The 24,695-nt window shown below is 46.4% G+C and overlaps 1 protein-coding gene across 4 annotated transcripts in view; it reads right to left on the bottom strand.

Moving 5' to 3' along the window:
* The window catches only part of PLB1 (phospholipase B1), a 143,479-nt gene that overhangs the window by 46,439 nt on the left and 72,345 nt on the right, over window positions 1-24,695 (bottom strand). For all 4 annotated transcript variants that reach the window (XM_047853240.1, XM_047853239.1, XM_047853238.1 and 1 more), the window contains 12 exons: window positions 20,660-20,718; window positions 18,619-18,692; window positions 16,995-17,038; window positions 12,803-12,911; window positions 9,572-9,623; window positions 9,154-9,234; window positions 6,174-6,239; window positions 5,786-5,886; window positions 3,710-3,791; window positions 949-1,053; window positions 736-831; window positions 445-516 (listed from right to left, as the gene is read on the bottom strand). In XM_047853240.1, the coding sequence (XP_047709196.1) occupies window positions 445-516; window positions 736-831; window positions 949-1,053; window positions 3,710-3,791; window positions 5,786-5,886; window positions 6,174-6,239; window positions 9,154-9,234; window positions 9,572-9,623; window positions 12,803-12,911; window positions 16,995-17,038; window positions 18,619-18,692; window positions 20,660-20,718 (941 nt within the window). The remainder of the gene's footprint in view (window positions 1-444; window positions 517-735; window positions 832-948; window positions 1,054-3,709; window positions 3,792-5,785; window positions 5,887-6,173; window positions 6,240-9,153; window positions 9,235-9,571; window positions 9,624-12,802; window positions 12,912-16,994; window positions 17,039-18,618; window positions 18,693-20,659; window positions 20,719-24,695) is intronic.

Here is a 24,695-nt window from a genome sequence, read left to right on the forward strand (position 1 = left end):
AACCCTTGTCCTAGCAGATGTTATTCCGGGTCTCAGTTCCTTGTTCTTTCTATCCCGCCATGGAGGCAGGGGCTACACGGAGACAGGGCATCCTATTGTCCCATCCTTGTCCTTGAGGATCGCTCCCGCCCTCAGTCTCCAAAATGAGAGCTGGGTGGTGCTGTCACATTCCTCTTCCCAGCTGGAGAGAACTGTGTGCAGCCCAGACTTGTGCTAGGGTTCCCTGGGATGTGGACAAAGGAGCACCCTAGGGGCCTCTGGCCACTGGGGGCTGTCACCCCTCATGGTCCAACCAGATAGGGCTCTGTGGATGGTTCACTGAGTCTGGGGTAGGGGTAGGATCTGGGGGTGAAATGAACTGAGAAACCTCACAGAGGTGTCAAAAGCCTGGAAAAGATGCTTCAGATAAATAGACCTGTTGCAAGGATGAACTTCCCACTCTACCTGGGTCGGACATGTGATATTGATCTTGTGTTCAAAATTATGCTGCGTTGTCTTCTGGCCAACAGGTTCCAGCTAAGGCAAGAAGCAGAAAAGAGGTGGCAAGAATGGGAAGGCCAGGAGGCAGGTCGGGGCTGGGGAAGGGAGGGAGGGGTGTGGGGAATGTGGTTTGTCATCATTGCGGTGTGGGAGATCACACAGCCTGAGTGATGGGCCTCTGAACTCCTTCAAGAGCTTGCCAGAGTCTTTCTCCTCCCAGAGGGAGAATAATTTTCCCGACCTCAGTCGTCTTACCATGTTGTTCCAGAGGGCACTGGCCGCGTGAGCGTGAGCTTTCCTGCTGAAGTGGAAACAGTCAGGAGCGAAGAAAGAGCTGTCGGGCAGCCCCGCCTGGTCACAGGGCAGAAAAGGGGGGGGGGCACGTTATAGGGACGTTGGATACAGAAATGACACTACAAACTGGACACTGCGTGGCTCCCCTTTACCCATGATCGTTGCTTTCGTTACCGAGGTCTTTGGCATGTCCACTTTTTCAAAAAATGGCTGCACGACCACCGTGAAGTCCTCCCTTGTGTCGTATCGCCCATTTTCAACCAGCTGGTGAGTCCCCTCCTGCAGGAGGCAAATGGGGCAAGGGTCAGGGGCCTCTTTGCACCGGGCCTTGTGCAATCTTTTTCTCTGCCATAGAATTTAAACAGAGTCTGACCCTGGAGTGAAATCAATCTGTAGCAAAATCTCAACCTATCCGGAACCAACTACTTACTTTTTAGATCAGGCTTTATCTCAGACCCTGCCCCCAACCCCAGCTGCCATTGCATATATTTCCCAGGCTGTGGGAAAAAACCAAAAACAAAAACAAAAGGAAAGATAAGGAAAAACCCGAGACCATCAGCTGGATCTCCTTTTAAAGCTTCTGATTAAAGACTGGGGCAGGGGACGTTGGGGAGGGGATAGGGTATTGATTTGATCAAATGACTTTTTGGGATAATACTTACATTTAACTTATTTCTGTCCTACATTTGTTTAGAAAATCCAAGGTGAGTCAGCAATGGCGCTTACTGCCCATTTCTATCATTCGTGCATGGTGTGTGTGTGTGTGTGTGTGTGTGTGTGTATGTGTGTGTGTGTGTGTGAGAGAGAGAGAGAGAGAGAGAGAGAGAGAGAGAGAGAGCGCGCATGAATGGTCCTGTGCGTGTATACTTCTTTGAAACTCAGATCTGTCCAGGAGGGTAACAGGGCTGTTACTCTCATAGCTCCCACTTGAGCTTGGTTCCAGGAGAACCAACTATCCCAATTCTAGCTCCAAATTCTGCCAGCCTCTGCCATTTCACTGCTTGCCAGATTTCTAGCAGATGGGGCCAGGACCCTGGCTGGAGAGGGAAGTCAGGAACCTTAGTGGGGGCATTTCAGAAGGACCATGTACTTCCTTTTCCCAGGGGCAGCCAGAAAGAGAGTGCAATACCACTAAGTAGCTGTGTGACTTTCAGCAAGATGCTCTCCCCCTCTCTGGACCTCTCTTTCCTCATCTGTAAATGGAGGGTATTTGGCAAGGCCTGGACCATCCCTTAGATCCCTTCTGATGCTACCGATTACCCTGTGGATGAGACACAATGGCTCACAGTGGAACTGTGCATCCCTTGAGAAATGAAAGACTGTCTAGAATGCCTGGCTCATGGTGGCTTTTAATGCAACGATCACCTCCATGGCGAGTTACGGGAACCATAGGTTTTGCAGAAAGTAGTGAGTGAGGAGATTCTGAGAGCGGGCTTGATGGCCTGCTGTGGCTGACCTGCAAGCTCCTCCAGGATCTCATTGGTAACCGAGATCAGACCTGGAAATGGCAGGCCTGTCTAGAGAGGTTGGTGAAGGCAATTTTGGTGAATAGATTTTCTTTTCTTTTCTTTTCTTTTCTTTTCTTTTCTTTTCTTTTCTTTTCTTTTCTTTTCTTTTCTTTTCTTTTCTCTTCTCGCTGACCACCAGCATCTGAATCCACTTTCTATGTTTGGAAAAACTCCACTATACTAAGAGCAGCCTGCCTCCCACTGTAGAAGGGGAGAAAGATGAATGCTGGCTTTCCCAATGACCCTCACACTAGGGCTTAGGCACAGGCCCCAGGGCCCTCCAGAGCTGGTGATAGAAAGACGAACAGCACAGAATCCTTTCTGCTAAGGGTGGCAGCTGCATTCAGTTCCTAAAAGCAGCAGTGACAGCTGTGTCCACAATGTTTCCACTGAACTAGTTCTTTGGCCTGATTTTGATCCTCATGGCTTGGACCCTAGAATTTCACGATTCTGTGATTTCTCATGGCACAGCCTCTGAGCCTCACTTTTTAACTCTTTCAGACACTCTGCTTGTATAACACATCTGCCTAAATTAACCAGCAGTGCAGAGGTTTTTGTTGCTTGCACCCAAGAACCTGTACCATCTGGAGCAGCTTTGCTTTCATGGCCATAACCTTGGCTGCCTTTCCCCACCTGCTGCCGGCCATGGACTTCCTCACCAGGGGAAGAGGTGCCTGCCCACAGCAGAAGGAGGTGCAGCTGGGGAGTCACCCAGAGGGTGATAGATAGAAGTTCATTCCCCTGAGCCCTGATACCCCTGGCAGGCATGGCTGCCTCAAAGCAGGGAAGTGGTTCTACTCCAAGGAGTCCATGGGTTTGAAGGATGGAACCTGGAAGCTGTTTGCAGCCTACCCTAAACAGCTAGAAGGCTACCATTGCCCTCTTGAGTGACTGGATGATTGTTTGGGGGAAACTCAACATAGTCAAGGGATCCATTTGCTCTGCTCAAAGATTGGATGGAAAAAGTCCCCAAATGAAGAACCCACAGGATGTTTGGAGATCACCTGCTGACCTTCTTTCTCCCTGTGCTCCCCAATAACACCTGTTTCCCTGGAAGAGGAGGACAGAGGAAATGCAAGTGATCTCACTGAATCCTCTAGACTCTCTTAGACAGAAAGGGTTTCCCAGCCAGGAGTCAGAAGCTCATAAACATTTCTCAAGGACAAATGGAAATATATTTGTGTGTGTGTAAGGCCAGGCACTGAGATTTGGTGAAATATGTTCAGTGACTTTGTTGTTTACAGTTTGATTCAAATAAACTGAATTACAGTCCCTGCTGCCTCTCAGAGTGTCTTTAAATCTGCAAACTGGTCAGCGGTAACCTTACACTGGACAGCTGGGGTCAAGATAACGTAAGCATGTGCTCATTTTCTAACCAGAGCAATCAGACGACATCTTGGGCAGTCTTAGAACCTTTCCTGGCTTACCTGGTATTTCTTATTGACTTCGATGAGGGAGGCAAGTTCTGGTGAGTTATCATCAAACTTCAGGACACAGGAGCACAGATTCCTGTAGACCAAACCAAGGAGAGGCCCCACCCCGTCAAAATCACCATCTGAATGCATGACCCTGGCTTGAGATTCAGAACCTATTTAATTTGGAGGTACCACAGGAAGCCGAAGAAAATTCAACAGACCTGGATTTTCTCCTTAAAGTGAAATAGTTACTTCTGACATCTGCAGGAGGGACTTACAGAGCGGAGTTACCTTATGACTGTCTGAAGACAGACGGCACAGATAAGGCACACCTACTTTTAAATGATAAAAATGACAACAATAAGAGGGGCTAATGCATACTAATGTTTACTGTGCCAAGAGCTTTATGGGTATGAACGCATTTAATCCTCTCAGGTATTCAAGAGGTTGGATTATCATTATCCTCACTGTACAGATGAGAAAACTGAGGCTCAGTGTGGTTGAGTACTTTCTCAAGGTCACACGGAGACTAAGTGTGGGAGCTAGGACTTGAACTCAAGAACGTCTGGTCTGATCCCTGGTTAAACTGCTTCTGTCCAGTCTGTATATCTGCTGTGATTGGCCACCTTGCATATCCAGGCTTTTGGTCTAAGGGGGTGAGGGTATAATAGTACGGATGGCTTAGAGTAGATTATAGTAGTAGATGGCTTAGAGTAGATGGCCCTCCGAGGAAGGCTCAACCACTGAGACAGGACAGCAGAGAGGCGGCAGACCAAGGTGACCCCCAGTCTGCCTAACCTGTCGGTGACTTGGCCATTTCAGAGCTGAGAACAGACCTGGCAAATGCCTACTCCGAACCTTTAGCTTTAATTGTCTAAAAACCCCGCAGTGATTGGTAGCAAGAGATTTGGGGGTAAGCTGCTCTGAAATGAATACACTGAATCCCCCGTGTGGCCCAGTGACTGGAGAAAGTGGGAGCCAGAGAATGAGTCAGCAGCTGAAAATAGCATGCCTGACACCAGCTGCATTAATAGGCCTGTGTCATCCAGCAGCCATCCTCCTGCTCACGGTGTCCTCAGGCCTTCCCCGGGAGACCTGTGCAATCTGGGCCCCCAGGTGCGGTCTGGCATGGATCTTCAGGGTGGCGGCCAAGGTACCCCTTCATTTCCAAGAGCAAACCTGGCCCTTGTGAATTATTCATTCACTCATTCAGCAAACAGCCACAGAGCCCCTACACTGTGCTAGCAGTGACTCAGACAGAGGTCAGGGCTGTTGGGGGAGAGGCACATGAATAATCAGCACGTGGTGTGCCCAGGGCTGTGGTGGGGGCCTGGGAAGAGCTACAGAGCTAGGGAGGAAGCTGGGCTGGGGCACAGCCACCGTGGCCTGGGCTAATGGTCCAGAGAGGGCCTTACAGGAAGCAATGCTGTGAGAAATATTCATGCTCGGGTTAGAAGGGTATCTTAACCCTGAAGGTCATGGAGATGTGTAATATCAGAGAGGGAACTGCCTTTGTTTGGCTCTGGAGACTGAGAATAAAGAAGGCTTCTCAGGGACTTTCCCAGGACCAGGGCGCTGTATGCTCCGGGAAGACTGTCCTCCAGATCCTGATTATAATTTGTCCCCCCCTCTCCTCTAAGTGACAAGAGCCCTATATTTGTGAGTGCCCATCCAGGAGCACCCATGCCAAACAGAGGCTCCCTGTGTCCTGGAGATGGGCCTGTAGGGATGGGGAAGCTCTGGATACACTTAGTGGTGGCCCGTGAGCCTGGCCACGCAGGACCACTCCGTTCCTCACACTTGACTCTTCCCTCCCCTGAGAACTGAAGGGTGTCCTGAGCCGCCATGACAACAGGAGCACGGCTGGGTTGTAAGCACATACTTGGAGGGTAGATGAGGCCCACGCTCAGTCACGGAAACCCGTTAGTCCTTGTCGGGTTGGAAAATGGGGTGGTCTTAACACTTCTCACACATCTGCCCTTGGGCTTTCTAAGTAATTGAGATTACTTTCTGCTAAGGGTCTCATGGCGCTACAGGGAACGGGGCGGGGAGTGGGTGGGTGGGTGGTTGGGGAAGCTTCCTTCTCACCTAAGGATCAGCCTCGGGCAGCTGACTTTCTTCTCCTGATACAGCTCCCTCAGGTTGATGATCTCCAGAACATTTACCAGGTTCACAAATGCCCGAGGAACCTGAGGGAAGGCAAGACCAGTCTCTAAGAGGACCAAGGCCAGGGGATCCAGTCTCTCATCTGGGTCTGGGGCCAGCTGGGTCCGTGGTCTTTAATGTGGCCCCGTCCACTTCCTTATCCCTCCTGCCCCACCTCCCCCCATTGACACTGTGTTTAGGACAAGAGCATGGTCAGCACTGGCCTCCAGGGAAAGGCAGAAAGAAAGCCAGAGCTGCCTCTGGGCCAAGCCTGAGGCCCAAGAAGGATGCGGTTGAACTGCACAGAGGCCACGCAGACCAGCTTCCACACCTCAGCATGGAGGATGTCCAGAGCCTTCCTGATGTTGTCCGTGAAGTTCTGGGGAGAATAGTGGACCTGCAAGAAGACAAAATATTTAACACCATTCACTACCCAATCTCTCTGCAGACCAGGGCCATTTCCTCTCTTGGGTCCCCTTCCTCTTGTACTTCAGCCAGAATAGGCAACGTTGAAACATAAGGTTCACCTTCGGGGCCCCAGCCTCTGCTCCAACCCCACTGTCCTTGGGCTGGTCGTGGTTGTGAGACCAGGGAAGCCTTTTTTTCTGCATGGAATTATGGAGAGCTCTGCATCCACTTTGCATTAGCGAGATGCAGGGTCTTAGCTAAAGCACATCACACCTCTGGGCCCCTCTAGAATGGGTTGTTGGAGCCTAGGACCTCTAAGATTCCTGTAGTTTGAATATTCTCTGATCCTATGGCCTGAGCTCTTTTCTTAGAGCCTCAAGTGCCTGGGGGACCTATGGCCCAATCAGATCACTTAAGGAGATGATGGGAGGGCAAGGGGGTCCTGGGAATCCTCTCCCCTAAGCATAAAAACATTTTAATCATTTTTTCTTCTGATCTCCCTACTTGTGGTTTAAAAAAAATTTTTTTTTTTTTTAAGTGGAACCCTTTCTCTGGCTTAAATCTAACCAAGAGCCCAAACTAATCAAAACTATAACTTTCAAGAAGGGGGGCAGGGCCATGGTCCAACTTCCCTACCCACTTCGCTAACAGCCCCAGACCCACCGTGGGCCTTCACGTCGCAGCCTGAAAACCTCAGACCCTGGTGACTTTGATGCCAGGGAAGCAGGCTGTGAGGGGTCTTGGGGGCAGGGTTGCCCCTCAGAGAAGAAGCTCCCAGGCTCAGCAAGACTCCCCACTTCCTCAACTTTCCTCTGCTGGTCCTCTTTCTGCCTGACAAATGTCCTCATTTTCCAGCCCCAGCTGGAAGGTCTCCTGCTCTGTGTAAACCTCTGACTCTCCCCCACACAAAACACAAATTCCCATGGCAATTCTTACTTTGGAACTCTCTTCTCTATCACTACAACCACATCATGATGTTTTCCTTATCATGTTATGGCGAGTTGTCTGCGCCTCCCTCCCTGACTGTGAGTTCCTTGAGGACAGAGCCTCAAGGCTTAGCTCCTAGTACAGCGCCTGGCATATGATACATGCCCAGCAAATGATACTAGAAATTAAAAACGTTCTGTTTATCAGAAAACACTATAAACAAAATTAAATAGAAAGCCACAAATAGGCAACATATTTGATAAAGGGGTTAGTATATTTAATATAAGGGGCTTTTAGAAATCAATAAGAGAGCGATAAATACCTTAACAGAAAATAGTCAATAGGCATAATATAGAACTTTTCAGGAGAAATTCAAATGAGCATTAAATAGAGGTTTATTCCTCCCTACTGATCAAATAAATGCAAATTTTGAAAACAAGATACATTTTTTTCATTTATTAGATTAGCAGCTATTAAAACAAATAACATACATTGACAGATGGAGAGTGAGGAAATAGACATAACTGATACCAACATTCTGGAAGCAATTTGGCAATATGTATCCAAAACATTAAAAAATGTGCAGAATCCCCCCAAAATAAGATGGATGGATAAATCCACTAAACTTATAAGATAACATCTTGCTATATTAGCTTAATGGATTTAACAACTGTAAAATCTAGGCGGTGGATATATGAGCCTCTCCTCCACAATTCTTTCCATTTCTCAGAATGTTTGTAAGTTTTCGTGATAAAATATTAGGGGAAACATATATATCTTCTTGCTTAAAAGTCTTACTAGTTGGAATATATATCAGGAATCAATTCTAGATGTACATAAAGATGGATGTTTATCCTAGTATTATTTATAACAGGCATAATTAGAAACAATACAAGTTATGTCTCCAATGACTGGAGACAGCTAAATAAAGTATGGCCAATATAGGTTATGGGTGACTTATACAGTCATTAAGAATTATTTTATGGAAGACTAAATACTGACAGAGGAGTATCTTCCCAATATATTGCTATTGAGAAAAAGCAGATCACCAAACAAGATTTCCAGAATGATGCTATTGTTAGCAAATAATAAAGCAATGGCTTCTCAATCACGGAACATGCTAGAAAGACATGCTAGACATGGCATTTCTGGATGTTGTCAATTACAGAGAATATTTTTTTTCTGTACTTTGATATACTTCCTATGTGGATTGCTTATAAAATAAAATTTTTAAGAAAACCTATTATCTTTAAAGTCTGCTGGATTCCATGCGGAAGAGTTGCAGGCATGCCTAGCACAGGCAGAAAAGGTAGAAATTACAAGAAGGCCGAGTTGGGCTTAACACAAAAAGCACTACCAAAAAAATTGGTACCTGCTTATAATACTAAGTAGAGCACATTAAAGAGCTGCCTATTGCTGGGAATGTTCAACAGCTAGATTCTATGGAAGGCATTCCTGCCACAGGTAGGAGAGTGGTCAGTAGGGTCGAGGACAGCTCAGAGATTCTGGGGTTCTAGGAAGAAGCGCCACATCCACGAGGCAGCAGCCTGGCTCTTGGGTTTCCCATCAACTCGGAGAGACTTGGCCCCGAACCTTGCCTAAACGCTTGCGTTAGGAAATCAACTTTTCCATTCAAATGACGGCCTAGATAGAGATGGTAAGGCAGTTCAATGCTGGAGAAAGGAGCTGACTTATAATGACCTAGATGAAGATACGCCTGATTTTTCCAGATCCTTGGAATGTTATCTTGGTTTCTAGAATATGATATGATAAGGTTCCCTTGTTATGAAACTTAATCAAGATCAATTTCATAATCAGCTTTGGTTGAATCTTTTCCTGGAGGTGAATGCCTCCTTGGTCTCAGGGTTAATCCCAGGCCACAAGCCCCAAGTCCCAACCCCTGCTGTACTGCTCCAGCCACCGAGGGTGACAATCCCTTCCCTGGGGAGTCTTGAGTTAAGGGCCTGGAGACTCACCAGGTCACTGCAGAATTCACAGAGATCATTGCCTCCTATAAACAGGGTTATTATCTTCCAATCTTCCTGAAAATTTATCTTCTGAAATGAATAAGAAACCAACAAGTAAGTGCCTTGCTCCAGAGTCAAGTCAAGGAAAAGTGCTGAACATTGGCAGGGATGGATCCTCACATACCAGAGGGTTTAATGGACATTAACAATTCCTGTTCTTTGGTTTTGGGGTCCTGAGATCATAGGTCACAGGTTGTAGGTGCTAAATCATTTGTTGTTTTTAAAGGTGGATTCTCTAGACTTCCATGTGGCCTCATCCTCTACCCCAGAGCTGAGCATTTCTGCCTCCATGGATTTCTCCTGCTCACTCTCTCTTCCGGGGAATCCTACCTCAAGCGGTCCCAGGTGGTGCTTCCCCCAGAATTACCGTGTCATTCTTCATCAGGTCCACCAGCCTCTTGGCCTGAACAGGTAAATCCCTGTGGGCACATAGGAAGAAGTCACCTGAGAAGCAGGGACTGTGAAGCGGGGCAGGGAGAGGACTTCGCAGAGATGGCAGGAACCAAATATGCAACAGGATAGTTGGACTGAAGGCTATGTTCCTGCCCCAGATCACCTTTCCCATTCAGTCTCCACTGGAGGTGTGGGGGAGGTGGGGGAGTGGTGACTGTGCTTTGGGAAGGGCAGGGCACGCCACACGAGGGGGTGACTCAGAGGAATGTTTCCTGATTGGCCTCCTTGATGAAACGTCTTCCTTTCTCTTCCAAGCCAGGCTCATTCGGGGCAGACAGAAGGCTGCATGTGCGTTTCATGTCATACATTGCTGGGTATGAGCCTTATTCTGTGGTATGAACTCCACCTCAAGGGTACCCGCACCCTCAAGGTGACGTGGTTGAGTCAGACACACTCGGGCCTGACATTTAGTGGCCTCCTGCTGACTGTGGTCATGTAACTTAAGTTTGCAGTCCCCAAAGAGTAGAGATAAACCCCCCCTAACCGAGAGGGTCATGGAGAGCAGTGAATGAGATGAGCAAAGGAGCCTTGTGGAGTAAGAGCCACTCTTGGTGCCACACAGCATGGGGCTGACTCCTGCTTCCATCAGCCACTGACCAGCTGTGAGACCTTGACAGAGTACTCGACTTGGCAAACCCTCAGTGTTTCCCTGTGTACCATGGGGACGGTAAGCATACCTTCTTCATCGAGTTGTCGGATGGATGAGATCAAGAACTTAGAGTAGCATGTGGTAAGCATCCACATTGGAAATAATCCACTGAATCACTACCACCACCACCACCATCAATACCAGTCTCTGGCACAGTGCCAGCAGGAAAATACTGGTTGTCAGATCTTCCTCTCTTTTTTAATAAAAAAAAATTTTTTTTTTAGTTTATTTATTTTGAGATAGAGAGTGAGAAAGCATCAGTCGGGGAGGGGGAGAGAGAGAGGGAAAGAGAGAATCTCAAGCAGACTCCACAGTGTCACGGCAGAGCCCGATGTGGAGCTTGATCTCACAAACCTTGAGATCATGACTTGAGCTGAAACCAAGAGTCGGATGCTCAACCGACTGAGCCACCCCGGCACTCCAATCTCGTCCTCTCTTAACTATTAGCCCAGCTAGCCTGGTCTTAACCACAGTGAACTAAGTATCAAGATGACCTGGGTGGGAGTTTTGGGTAAGCCACTTAATCTCTTTGAGCCTTGGTTTCTGCATCTGTAAATCTGAAGCCATCAGGGCACCTGCTCTGTGGACCAGAGTCTGATTACTTGACCTCTCTGAGCCTCAATATCCTCATTAAGAAAATGTGAGTATCTGACCTCTGTTCTGTCCAACTCACAATAACCACACAGAACACAGGGATAAAAAACATGAAGGTACCTTGTACATTGGACACTGCTGTCAGGTATGAGGGGTTATTACTGGACCCGGGATAAAGCCTGCAGGGCACAAGGACAACAGACCACATGGCTGAGTTGATGCTTTTGTTCAGACCACTTTGTCTCTTTGTGCTACAGTTTCTTCATCTGTCATCTGGGTGTAATAATCTCTAACTCCTCCCTACATCTCAGGATGTGCTTGGACAAATGGATTACTTGTGCAAAAGAGCCCCGTGGCCTTGAGGACAGCAAGGGAGGAATCCATATGAATCACGCTCTGTTTTGCTTACTTTTATATTCTCCATGAAGGTTTCATTCTTGGATGCCTCCTTGACCGAATCATGCTTAGAAATGTCTCTCCTGATACTACAAGCGGACAAATGCTTTGGGAAAAAGCAAAGCTATGGTAATATTAAAGCCACAATTTTTAGGCAGTAAATTGGTAACCTTTCACTTTTCCCCCACCAAAAGGGAAAACGAAGCCGCAGAATTCATTATAAAACTGATCAGGTTTTGTAAAATCTCTCATTTGGATTATTCCTGTTGTGAATAAATAAGAGTTACTCAGGTGGTGAGTAGATTCGGGATGGGATTGAATCGACTGGCCAAATGATGTCAGGGAATCTGGGAACCAAACACAGAATCCCTAAGATCTACATAGTAAAGAGGTTTGGGATTATTCTGGAAGAAAAATAGGATTAAGAAACAGAGAGGATTGAGGCACCTGGCCGGCTCAATTGGTTAAGTGTCCGATTCCCGATTTCAGCTCAGGTCATGATTTTGCAGTTCATGAGTTCGAGCCCCATATCAACACACAGCCTGCTTGGGATTCTCTCCACCCTCCCCCGCCCCTCCCCCAACTTGCACTCTCTCTCAAATAAATAAACTTTTTAAAAAATTTAAAAAAAAAGAAACAGAAAGGGTCTTTCCACATTTATCCTAGCTTCAGTGTGGTATTCACTTTTCTCTGACTAGGTAGCAAATCTGAGGAAGCACCCCAGGCTCGGGGATCATGGAGAGAAATGGAGGCGTAGGACCCAGGGAAGCCTACCCTGCTCTTGGAACCTTCTATTCAGTGTGCATGGACCCCTGCTCACCACCAGTTCACCCAGGTAGGTCCTGCATTCCTACTGCATTGCTACTGGGACCACCATCCTGACCCAAGCTGTCTGCACAACTTCCAGCTCACCAGAACTTTCACATCCAACATGGCATGGAACCCCATAGCCACCCCATGGGAGAGCTTCACAGCCAGGCCCATCTCGGAGGCTAAGGTTTAGGGAGGCGGGATGTGTGTGCTAGGACTGAGACTCAGAGCTTCCTCCCAGGACCCGTGCTCCTTCAATGACCCAGGAAGGGTGCAAAGTTGAGAGCCTGAAAAGACTGTTGGAAAGCATGTCTGAGGAAGGCAAGGAGAAGAAGACACGAAAGATGAAGCACTGAGGAAGCAATGAAAACTGGAACTAAGACTGAGCCCTCTCATACCACTGTCTTCTGTGGACATGAGATTTCTAAACAAGGCAAAGTAATTTGCTCAAAGCATATACCTGGCATCAGAGCAAACTGTGACTAGTTCCTGGGGTGGTGTTGGGGGTGGGCTAGTATGTTTGTGTCCCACAGTGAGGGACACCCCAGGAGAGCCCAGCCAGTCCAGTCTTTGACCCCCAGACCTCTCCCTTGGACCAAGCCTCCCAGCCTTCAGCCATACACCCCTGCCCAGGCCAAGCCCCCGACTAGGTCCCCAGAGGACCTCTGGGGCCATCCCCAAGGCTCCCCTGCTCACTCAGCTCGGGCTCCTGCCACAGCCTGATTTAGGAACGCTCCAGCACTGTTTTCTTTCCCGGTACCAATAGAGAAGCCCCTCAGGTTAGGGTTGAATTCGCGGAAGATGTCTGGAAATACAAAGAAGAGACATGCTTAGTAACTACCCCGAAAACAATCTTCACATTCCTTTGATAAGTGCCAGTGCATGTTAGGGACAAAGAACCCTCACCCTTCAAGCTCTTAACCTTACTGTTGACTCAGCCCAGAAAGAAAATGTCCAGCAGGCTGGTGCTTAACCACATGGGCAACACACGTACATTGGTGTTTCATGAATTATTGTCATGAATAAATGTGAGTCTGGGTCTGGTGCCTCTCTCATGCATTTTTCTTTTTGTTTTCTAGATATATAATAATTTTTTGAGATAGAATTCATACACCATGACAATCACAACTTAAAGTGCAGTTCAATAGTCCTTAATCTATTCACAGAGTTGTGCAACCATCAACATAATGGACTTTAGAACATTTTCATCACCCCCAAAAAGAAACTCTGTGCACACGAGTCACTCCCCATTCCCTCCAACCCTGTGGCAACCACTAATTTACTTTCTCTCTGTGTAGGTTTGCTTATTCTATACATCTCATATAAACGGAATCATACAACATGACTTCTGTGGCTGGCTTCTTTCACGGACCATGTTTTCAGAGTTTATCCATGTTACAGCACGCATCAGCACTTGATTCCTTTCACTGCTAAATAATATCCCACTGTACGGATAGACCACATTTATTCATGCATCCTTTGAAGGATTGGGATTGTTCCCACTTTTTTGGCCATTATGAATAATGTTGCTATGAACAAGTTTATTTTGTGTGAATTTCTCTTGGATATACATTTAGGAAGAGAAATGTTGGCTCCTATGGTAACTGTTTAAACTTTTGAGGAACTTACAGACCTTTTTTCAAAGCATCTGTGTGATTTTATGTTTCTGTCAGGAGTGTAGGAGGGTCTTAATTTCTGCACATCCTCACCAACATTTATCTTTTTAAAAATAACAAATATAGTGGACGTGGAATGGTGCCTCATTATGATTTGGTTTGCTTTAATGGCTACTAGTGTTGAACATCTTTTCATCTACTTATTGGTCATTTGTGTATCTTCTTTGGTGAAATGTCTATTTAAATTGTTTGCCCATTTTTAGTGGACCCAAATCAAATTGTCTTATTATTGAGTTTTAAGAGTTCTTTATATTTTCTAGATATAAGTTTCTTAGCAGATATGATTTACAAATATCTTCTTTCCCTCTTTGGGTTGTCTTTTTACTTTCTTGAGGGTATCTTTTGAAGCTCAAAGGTGTTTAATTTTGTCCCATCTATTTTTTTTCTTTTGTCACTTGTGCTTTTGGTGTTGTGTCTAAGAAGTCTTTGTTTAGCCCAAGGTCATGAAGATTTGCTCCTATACTCTCTTCTAAGGGTGAATTTTAGCTCTTACATTTAAGCCTATTATCCATTTTGAGTTCATTTTTGTATATGGTGTGAGGTAGGAGTCCAATTTCATCATTTTGCATATGGCTATATACTTATCCCAACACTATTTATTGAAAAGACTATTCTTACCTATTGATGTTGGCACTCATGTTGAAAACGAGTTAACCATAAGTATGGAGGTTTATTTATGGACTCTCAATTCTATTCCATTGATCTATATGGCTATCCTTATGCCAGTACCACATTGTCTTCATTATTGCAGCTTTATAAGTTTTGAAATTGGGAAGTGTGAGTCCACTGGATTTGTTCTTTTTCAAAATTATCTTGGCTATTCTGGGTCTTTTAAATTTCCACATGAATTTTAGAGTCAGCTTGTCTATTTAAGCAAAGAAGCCACCTGGAATTTTGATAGAGATTATATCAAATCTGTAGATTAATTTGGAGGATGTTGCCATCTTAACAGTATTATATCTTCTGATCCATGAACATGGAACGTCTTTCCATTTGTTTAGGTCTGATTACATTTCTTTCAGCAATGTTTTGTAATCTGAAAAGTATAAAGGATGCACTTCGTTTGCTGAACCAAGAATGCAATAGAACCTACACAACACAGATGCACTGAACTCATTCTTTGGGGCTTTGGAGACATTGTACCCAATGGATAGAAATTACTCTGGGGGGTGCCTGGGTGGTTCAGTTGGTTGAGTGTCTGACCCTTGGTTTAGGCTCTAGTCATGATCTCACGGTTGGTTGGTTCAAGCCCTGCATCAGGCTCTGCACTGACAGTGTAGGGCCTGCTTTGGATCCTCTCTCTCCTTCTCTCTGCCTCTCTCTCTCTCTCTCAAAATAAACATTCAAAAAAAAAAAAAACAAAGAAATTATTCTGATTTCTACTCAACAGAAGGAAGAGCTGTGAAATCACCAGAGCAATCTGCAAATAGAATGGATTCTCCTAGGTTTCCCATTACTGGGGGAACCCAGCACAGGCCAGCTAGCTACTTATCATGAATATCACAGAAAAGCATTACACATTGTTTCGAGCAAGAACTTGCTGGTGCATGCAGTTCCCTCTGCCAGGAATGTTCCATCCCCTTTCCTTACCTGATGAATTCTATTTCTTAAAACCCCTTTCAGAAGGCACAGTTAACCATCTTCTTATTTATTTTCCCCTAAACATTGTACATAGCTATCATTATCGGTATATGTGTCTGTCTTTAGGGAGACATGTCCCCAAAGAGATTGTGGTGATGTCATGAGGGCAAGAGCCTTGCTTCATTCTCTTATTTCCCAAGCATCCAGATCTGGAGTATCTGCTGGATTAAATTGAAGAGGGAGCCGAACCCAGGTTCTGTTCTGACCTTATGTTCTCGTAAATCTTCGAACACATTTTCATGCAGTTATATCCCTGTGGATTACCCAGTTACTTCATAACTGTTGTGAGGAAGAGTCTGAACAGGCAATGGTCTGCTGCTCAGCCAAGTATGGACTCTACCCGGGGGGTGACACTGTCTCATTCCTTTGTAAATCACTGTAATGAAAGATCCAATCACCTCATCCACCATAATAGCGTGGGAATCAGGAAGCCCAGCAAAGCTGATGTATACGCAGGGCCAGCTCACAGCCCAGTCAATCACACTCACAGAAGCAACCCAAACCACCTCCCCTAGCAGTAAAGACAGGGAGGACACGTGTCACAGGACTGTACCTATTTCAATGCACCAGAATTTGCAAATAGCAAAACAGATAACCATACATGAAGCCCAATCGGTCCTGCCTAGGTGGAGATCAAGCCATCTCCATCACCAAAGTCTTGGTGCCTTAAACCTCAAAGAACTCCTTGCCTTCCAAAGATATGTTACAAAGGGATAATTCCAAGAAAAGTAAATGAGAGCAGGACCAATTAAGTTCCTCTCAGGCAAAAAACAAATATTATTAGCTGGAAGATCTGAAGGGAAAATAATTGTGACATTTAGTGAATGCCTGCTTTAAGAACAAGCACTGTGGTGTGCATGCGCTAAGGAGAATAAAAAGACACATCAGACCAGACCATTCAGAGAACATAGTTCAGGCTTAAAAAAAAAAAAATTATTCCAAGCAGGCTGTGGGTGAAGTGATTCAAGGAAAACATCAGGCCCCCAATACGGCTGTGTTTGCACAGCCTGCACAAACTACTGCTGTGGTGGTGGCGTTTCCTAGTGACACTCAGGGATTCAACGTCTTTGTATACAGTGGTGATTAACGGAGCCCAAGCCCAGATCAATGCCTCCCAGAAAGGTGCTCTGCTCAGAATGACAGGCAAAACAGAGATGGGTTTACTTTCCTTCTTTCTGAAATCATTTCCTAAGAATGACTTGCACTAAGATTTAGCCTGAAGTGTCTTCTCATCCCTCTCTTCCTTCCTTTACAAATACAATTTCTCTTTAAAAAGAGAGGGAGAGAAAGAGAAAAAAAAGAGAGAGAGAGAAAAAGAGAAATAAGGAAAAGAAAGAAAAGAAAGGAAAAGAAAGGAAAAGAAAAGAAAAGAAAAGAAAAGAAAAGAAAAGAAAAAAATCTCTCAAAGGCTTTCATGATGTTCAACAGAGACAGGCGACGGCCTCGGGGACGTTGCGCCCCCTGGTGAACGTGGCTGAGTCCCGCCGGCCGGCTCCCTGCCGAGCCCGCGACCGCCGCCAGGAGGCGCTGCTGAGCCGCACAGGGCCGAGCCCGGGCGATCGCGTACTCACTTGCGAGGGTGGTGACGCTGCTGAGGTTGTGATCGCCGCCGATACTGTGGTGGAACAAAAAAGAAAACCGAGGTTGAAAATGCCATTGATGCCAAAACACCTCAGACACTCCCAAGACAGGCCTTTCTTCTGAGAGACACCCTGGGGGCTTGGAGCTTGTCATTTCCTCATTATTTCCAGTAGAAAAACAAACCAGAACATAGCAACTCCTCTTTTTGTCCCCACAAACCAGAACACCCCGAGAAGAAACAGATTTAAATGGCACGGTGACTGCGATGATTTTTTTTTTTTTTAACTTCGAGCACTGACGTTGGGACAGGGGAACAAAGTGGTCCCCCTTTGCCCCTGTTTTTCTAAAGGGAAGGTGAGCGTTCTTTGGATGCTGAGCCAAGTCGCGCCCCACTCACCACTGCAGCTGGGCACGGCTGTTATTATTGAAAACACAGTGGAAACGTTTGCCCTCGTCATTCTGTTCCTATTTGGCTTGCAAAAACCTGCTTTTAAAGCGTGTCTTCTAGAGAGAACCCATCTTCTAAGCTGCTTCTAAAATTCCAAGCAAATCAAAGTTGGATGGGTTTCTAGGCATGAGAATATACAACATTCCACAGTTTATTGGATTCCCTGCTTTTCCATATCCCCTCATTCTCTGCCAAGTACATCTGAGAACGTTTAAAAGGGTCTCAAATGTTTGGGGTTTAATTCTGTGCAACATCGCAAGGGAGGATGCCTGGGATTCAACACTGAGGGTCAGTCTGGTCCCAGGGATGCCAGATTCCGGGCTGAGGAAACACCAGACCTGCCCTCTCATGCTTGGCATGAGCCGGGTGTTCAAATCCCGAGTCCTGCTCACTGCAGCTTGGGGCAGCCTGGGTTTGATTACAGCCAGAGCAGGAACAAGCCTGCATGAAGCAGTCACCATAGGGGAATGTGCCAGATTAGGGGTCAGGAACCATCTGCTCTATTTTTTGCCCTTTTATCATCTGGCTGTGTGATCTTAGATAGGTTACTTGTCCTCTCTGAGCCTTGCCTTCTCATCTGTAAAATGAAGGCCCTTTAATAATGATACAAACTTCCATTTATATCTACTTTGCTGGATGCTTAAACTCTCTCTATTCCTCATGACGGTGCTCAGGCTGTATTATTATCCCTGCATGGAAGATAAGGGATATTCCCTTGGAATTCCCTGCATGGAAGATAAGATATTCCCTGCATGGAAGATAAGATATTCCCTGCATGGAAGCTCAGAGAGGTTGAGTAACTTGCTCAGAGTCGCACAGAGTCAGGCAGCCAGGATTCAGGTGCAACTCCGGTTCCAAAAGGCTACTGTCTCCTTCTGAGCCTACTCCCCAGAGAGAGAAATGGAAACTAGAGAAACTTTTCAACCTAAACATTTATGTTCTTTCTCTCCCAAACTCGGCCTGTTCAGGCCTCAGTTCCTGTCCTGGGGAATGCAGTGGTTCAGGGGAAGCTTACAGTCCTTCCTCAAAGTAAACCAGAAGCTTCTGTTGAAAAGCACTAGGTGGCTCATGTGTCTGCTAGAAGAATTGTTCTCCGTGATGCTCAGGGGTCCTCCCCTGCCCTGCAATGAAAGGGTCACGCAGCGTCTTGCCACACCCTCACTCACCTCCAGGACAGGCCTCGATACTGAGTCAAGACATCCAAGATGTCCCCAGGCTTTGATCCAGCCCCATTACCTGCCTGAGAGGGAACATCAAGAGGTGAGTTTCCCTGCCCCCTCAGCTGGAAGGTCCGTGTTCTAGTCGTGCACTCCCTAGAATCTAGAGTGTAGACAGTGCCCTGTCTTTTTTTTTTTTTTAATGTTTATTTATTCTTAAGACAAAGACAGAGCATGAACAGAGGAGGGGCAGAGAGAGAGAGGAAAACACAGAATCTGAAACAGGCTCCAGGCTCTGAGCTGTCAGCACAGAGCCCGATGCGGGGCTCGAACCCACGAACTGTGAGACCGTGACCTGAGCCGGAGTCGGACGCTTAACCGACTGAGCCACCCAGGCACCCCTACCCTGTCTCGATATGCATCTACCTTTACAGAGATGAGTGAGAGATCCCACTGGGAATCCTGGTGCCATCCACCGCTTGGCCTCACCCTAAAAAACCCGGCCCAGACCAAGACCAAGTGCTACAGGCTAGCAAAATGGCTCTGAAAATCAGACTGCAAGTGTCCACTTTTCAAAAGGACCCATTTCTGGGTCCCATCCACCTCCTTTTGAAAAGTTGTGAAATAGACCATAAAAGGAAACATATCACAATCCTTTGAAATCAACGTATCTCCTGTATGTACAATTTTAAAAATAGCAATACAATGCCGTGTACCTACCCTTAAGCTGAAGAAAGACACGGTCTTTTAAAACCTCAATCTGGGGACTCTCTGCAGATGCGCGGCCCTTGACTAAAGCGTGTCATTTCCAAGCAGGGCCATTGCAAAGGTCATGCTGAAGACGGGCCTCTGAGGCAGGCCAGGGGGGAGGCTGGCCTCCATGAGAGACCCTCCAGGGTGTGACCCCTGCTGTCTGGTGCCCAGTTCTCTGCCACCTGTCATGTATGTCACACTCCAAAGTTTGCCTCCCAGGAAGTCCTGAACAGCTATGCTGATTCTTGAGGACTGCTTCTCCCAAGAGCATCTTCAAGCAGACCAGCGGGTCAGGGGTCAGAGGTCAGGCGTCGGGGGGAGGGGGGGAGCTACCAGGCCACATCCCGCAGGAAGTGCTTGGGATAAGCAGTGCTAAGGACCAGCCTGCCTGTTCTTCTGGAAAGTTACAAGCAGTAGGGTGTTTGGGGTAAAGAATCGCTGAGGGGTCATGGAGGGCACAGCCACAGTACAGGGACAGGCTTCTGGACTTGGAGTCAGGACTCATGAGTGCTGGTCCCGGTCCAGTGCCTGCAAGCTATGCAGTCGTGGGGACTCAGTGCACCTACCCGGCCCGTCTTCTTTTTGGGTTAAGTTTAAGGTAAGTCATGTTTCGGAAGATTGTATCGAGGATGTCGATGGGATAGATGAAATGCGAACGAGCCACAGGCATGAAAGGTGTCTACTGGTCTTTGGGGAAGACTCTCCTGGAGGCCCTGGATTCTACGGACTCAGAGAACAGCAGCTGGATGCGTCTGGAATGGGCCACTAGTAAATGGAATCTTGTGTCTGGGAACCTCTACCCCGTCTCTCAAAGGGCCTGATTTTGCTTTCATTGGATAGCGCTTTGCAGGCCTGAGGGGTCATCATGGAGCAGCTGCAGAGATGGGCTGGCATCATTCTGAGTACCTCGTCTTCCTCTGCCCCCTGCCCCCCACCCCATTAATGCCTGCTCCCGCCTAATCCTCTCTTCACCCTCCTTTGACTTCCTGCATGACCAGCGCTGGGTCTTTGAAGGAGCCCCACACTGTGCGTGAGACCTAGTCCAATCCGCCCAATGCTACCAGGCTGTGAGACTTGGGCTGGGTCACTTCTGTCACGGCTGCTCCCTCTGAGGTCCCTCCACTTCCTGCTCGCTCATTCATCCCAGCGTCGGGAGAGGAATACTGAGGTTAGAATGGACATGGGGACCGGAGAGGGGCAGGAGATGACCATGGTCGTGAGAGTTCCTCTCTCCGGGTTCTCCCATTAATCCAGATCTCCTCCCCTGCCCGCTCCTCCCACAGTTGGGGTAACTTACCGTGAGAGAGTCCCCCAGGGCTGCGATTACCTTGATGTCAGCCAGCTTCAGCCTGTGAACTGAGAACGCACACACCAGTTAATGGAAGACAGGGGTTCTTATCTCCTCTGAAAGTGAGCGATCTTCCAGGAAAACTGAGAGAGAAAGTCCATTTGTAATTGTAATTCAGCTTGGGCAGAGATACTAAATCTGTCACAAGCCTGTCATAAGGCCGTGGATCCTGACTGTTATCTCTTCCTTGGAGCACTTGCACATGGGCTCAGGACCTAGGAGGTGGACCCAAATTTCAGAGGGGATTCTGGGGCCTTTGGTGAAACCTGGTGCCACAAAGTGAGCAGTTACCCTCAGAGCCTGAAACGGCTCCTGGCAGTGTGGTCTGGGAGCCAGGCAGGAGTTGGCGTGGAGATGTAACCAACACTTAATCTATTCCAGGATCTGTTGATAATGAAGATAAAATTTTATATCATCCTGTTAAAAAAAAAATCAGCTCAGGGGCGCCTGGGCGGCTCAGTCGGTTAAGCATCCGACTTTGGCTCAGGTTGTGATCTCATAGTTCGTGAGTTCGAGCCCCACATTGGGCTCTGTGCTGACAGTTCAGAGCCTAGAGCCTGGAGCCTTGTTTGGATTCTGTGTGTCCCTCTCTCTCTGCCCCTCCCCTGCTCTCTCTCTCTCTCTCTCAACAATAAGTAAAATGCTAAAAAATTAAAAAAAAAATACTCAGTGAAAACAATGTTCAAAGAGATCTCCAGGTCCTGGCTCCTTCCATGGAGACATCTTGTCTACCTCACCTCCGTACCATCTGCAGATGAGAAGCTGCCACTCCCACTGAGGATCTGCTCTCATTGGAAAAGTAAAAGTCCCTGCCTCTTCTAATGACAGCATGCAAACGAACACATACATAATTGTGAATGTGTGTATGCAAAATATATAGATTAGTGATCCTCAAATTTGAGCGTGCATCAGAATCATTTGGGGAGCTTGTTAAAACGCAGATGGTCGGTTCCTACCCTCATAGTTTCTGCTTCAGTAGGTCTTGGGAGGGGGTGGGGTAAGGATATGTGGTTAGAAGAACAATATCAAATCACAAAGCCAGCTGCACACATTAGCACACATCCACGGGGTTGAGCCTGAGAACTTTAAAATGACCTCTTCTCAAAGAAATTGGGCTATGGGTAAAAAAAGGCAACCCAACAGAAAGTAAGACCTCCTTCCCTCAACTCTCGAGGGCTTATTTTAGTTGCTGGTGATGACAGCCAATCACTATATTCTTGTTGCCATAATGTATGATAGCCACAGTGAATGCTGTGAACACTTGCTAGGGGGCAAAGGTTAGGGGAAATCTTTGAAGCTGGTAAAATGTGGAAGTGATGGGCAGATTTGCTTCAAAAGCTCATTATAGTTTGCTAAAGAGGCAGCTGGAACTGGTCATCCTGCCGCCTGAATTTGTAGCAGACAGAAAGGAAACGTACACACATGTGCATGCGTGTGCACATCTGTATGTGTGTGTGTGTGTGTGTGTATGTATATGTGTAGATAGATCTGAAGGATTTCCTTTGAGAGCTGATAAACCAAACCAAGACTATGTGGGAGGCGTCTGACTTATCTGGGATTTTATTAATATAGAGCCTGACAGGTTTCATTTGTTTAACATCCTGCAGACCTTGATTTGAGCTTTGTTAATATCATCATGCATGACAAAGACACAGCCTGGAAACACAGCAAAGCACTTTAGCAATTGCTCTCCTTGGGGAAAGAACTACTTAGAGATAAGATTAAATTTATGTGGGCTGATTAGCTAAACATTATCTGGTACAAACTGTCCACCACCCTGAAATGAGTTGATAAATACATCAATAACTCATCAAGATTTCTACAGAGGGGGCCTCTTATCAGAAGGCCATCCAAGCTATGATGAAATATCACGAATGGTAAGAAAATGGTAGACTATAGAATGAGGAGAAGACTTGACACTTTGGAGCTTTGTCTTGTATACCCCAAGAGCTTAAACCACGTGCAGCCATAATCTGACAAAAGCAGCTTTCCTCGCAATTGTCAACTAGGGCCACCCAGCTCCTGTGCCCTCTGATTCTCAGGACTTATGTTAACTTATGTTAACGACGGTGCTAAACTGCTGGCACCATGTTAGAACCTTGTTTGTGCCTTGGAAGTACTTCAGTGTGAGTTTGTATGGAGCAATCTGTGTGTCTTAGGGAGCACAGGGGCTCAAGCAATGTGCTAAGTTGAATTACAGGCTAAGTTAGTGACTCTGTGTCAGAGACCTTACAGCTCTCAAAGCTTTAAATGACAGGCACTGCAGGGAAGGGAAATACCTGTGCGTCCAAGTGTCTTTGGGTGATTTTGAACTTGCTCAGGGGACTGAGCAAGGGGACAGGTGGGCTGTTATTCCCTGTGGGGCATCACTGCTTCCTAGTCATAGATGAGGTTAAACCACAAGACCCATGAGCAGGTGATGATTACAGAAGCATCTCCAGGGTCATTGCAGTGCTGGGTCATAACAGAGTGAAACCCTTAATGATCTCCCGGTTCTGTAACTAGGGCATTTTTCATATTGGCTTTTGAGTAGCTCATTTTAGTCAAATGGGTATAATAAAGAACATCAAGGACTTACAAGGGAGCCAATGTCTTAAGTGAATGAACTGTTCTAGATTTATACTATTGGTGACAGTGGCATATAAATAGCTTTGTAGTTCTCTATTTTCAAATACTGTGAATTTCTCCCCCAGCATGGAATTAGCAGCTTGACATCAAGATAGCCAGCCTGAGTACAGAGCCAGGAGCCACGTCCCCCGGCTCCATATTGTTACTCTTTTGTTTGCAAAATGCTACTCTTTTTCTCACTGGGAAAACCTTAGGTCAGCTGCCAGGCCCAACATATTTTTCTTAGTTACCCCAACTGTGTTAGGGGCAGACCATGGGGTAATATAAAATGATGCAAGTATGTGCAAAGTTAGAAAGCCCACAGGAGATAGCACTTAGAGAGAGCATGTATGCACTGACTGGGAAGAAAACTCAGCAGCTTTTATTTATTTATTTTGCTACCAAATGCCGATTAGTTATAAAAAAAAGTTATATCAACTCTCTATATCTCATTCCAAAAGGCTCACAGATTGGAGGAAGAGGTTCATCACCTGTGGGCCCCAGATGGCATGAGTGAGGCATCCAGGTTGCCAAGGGCTGTGGCCTATTGATGAAGGCAGTACCCTATATTGAGACATCACTTTTGGTTAGTTATGTGTACCTGTGGATGGTTGAAGAGAAACACTAGGGAAGGGGACACGGCAGGTTTTTGAAAAGAACTCTGAAGGCAAAACAGTTATTTTATACAGAGTCTTAGTGAAAAATTGCTTTAATGGCAGATACCTTGATCTAGTTGGATTTAAAGATCTTTTCCAACCCTGAGAACTGTTGGTTTGCTACATTGGAAATACTCATTAAGATTAATTCAGCGAGGGGCGCCTGGGTGGCTCAGTTGGTTAAGTGTCTGACTCTCGATTTCGGCTCAGGTTATGATCTCACAGTTCATGGGATCAAGCCCCATGTTCGGCTCTGTGCTGACAGCACGGAGCCGGCTTGCAATTCTCTCTGCCTCTCCCCTGCTCACACTTGCTTGCGTGCTCTCTTAAGATAAATAAACATTAACAAAATTAATTCAGTGAACATTTACTGGGCTCCTATTATGTGCTGAGTCATTGGAGATATAAAGATAAGACAATCTGCTCTTTTAAGTATGCATCAGATACCATCATCTCAATCAGAAATTGCAAACATGATCTCCAGAGGAGTGAATGACCTCGCCAGAAATAGGACAGTTGTCAAGAAAAACTAATAATGTGGCCCTGTGCTAACTCTCTTTTAACTACCCCAACAATCACAAGGATGGTTAAAATATCCATTCACAGATCACACGTGCTAATGAAATGTGTTTTTTATTATTGCCCAGTTAGCAGTGGTCATTTTCCTAAATGACACCTTTCAGGCAGGACTCAGAAGGGCAGGCCCAGCTCACATTTAGGAT

The sequence above is a fragment of the Prionailurus viverrinus genome, chromosome A3 (genome assembly GCF_022837055.1).
Source record: "Prionailurus viverrinus isolate Anna chromosome A3, UM_Priviv_1.0, whole genome shotgun sequence".
Classification (NCBI taxonomy): Eukaryota; Metazoa; Chordata; class Mammalia; order Carnivora; family Felidae; genus Prionailurus; species Prionailurus viverrinus.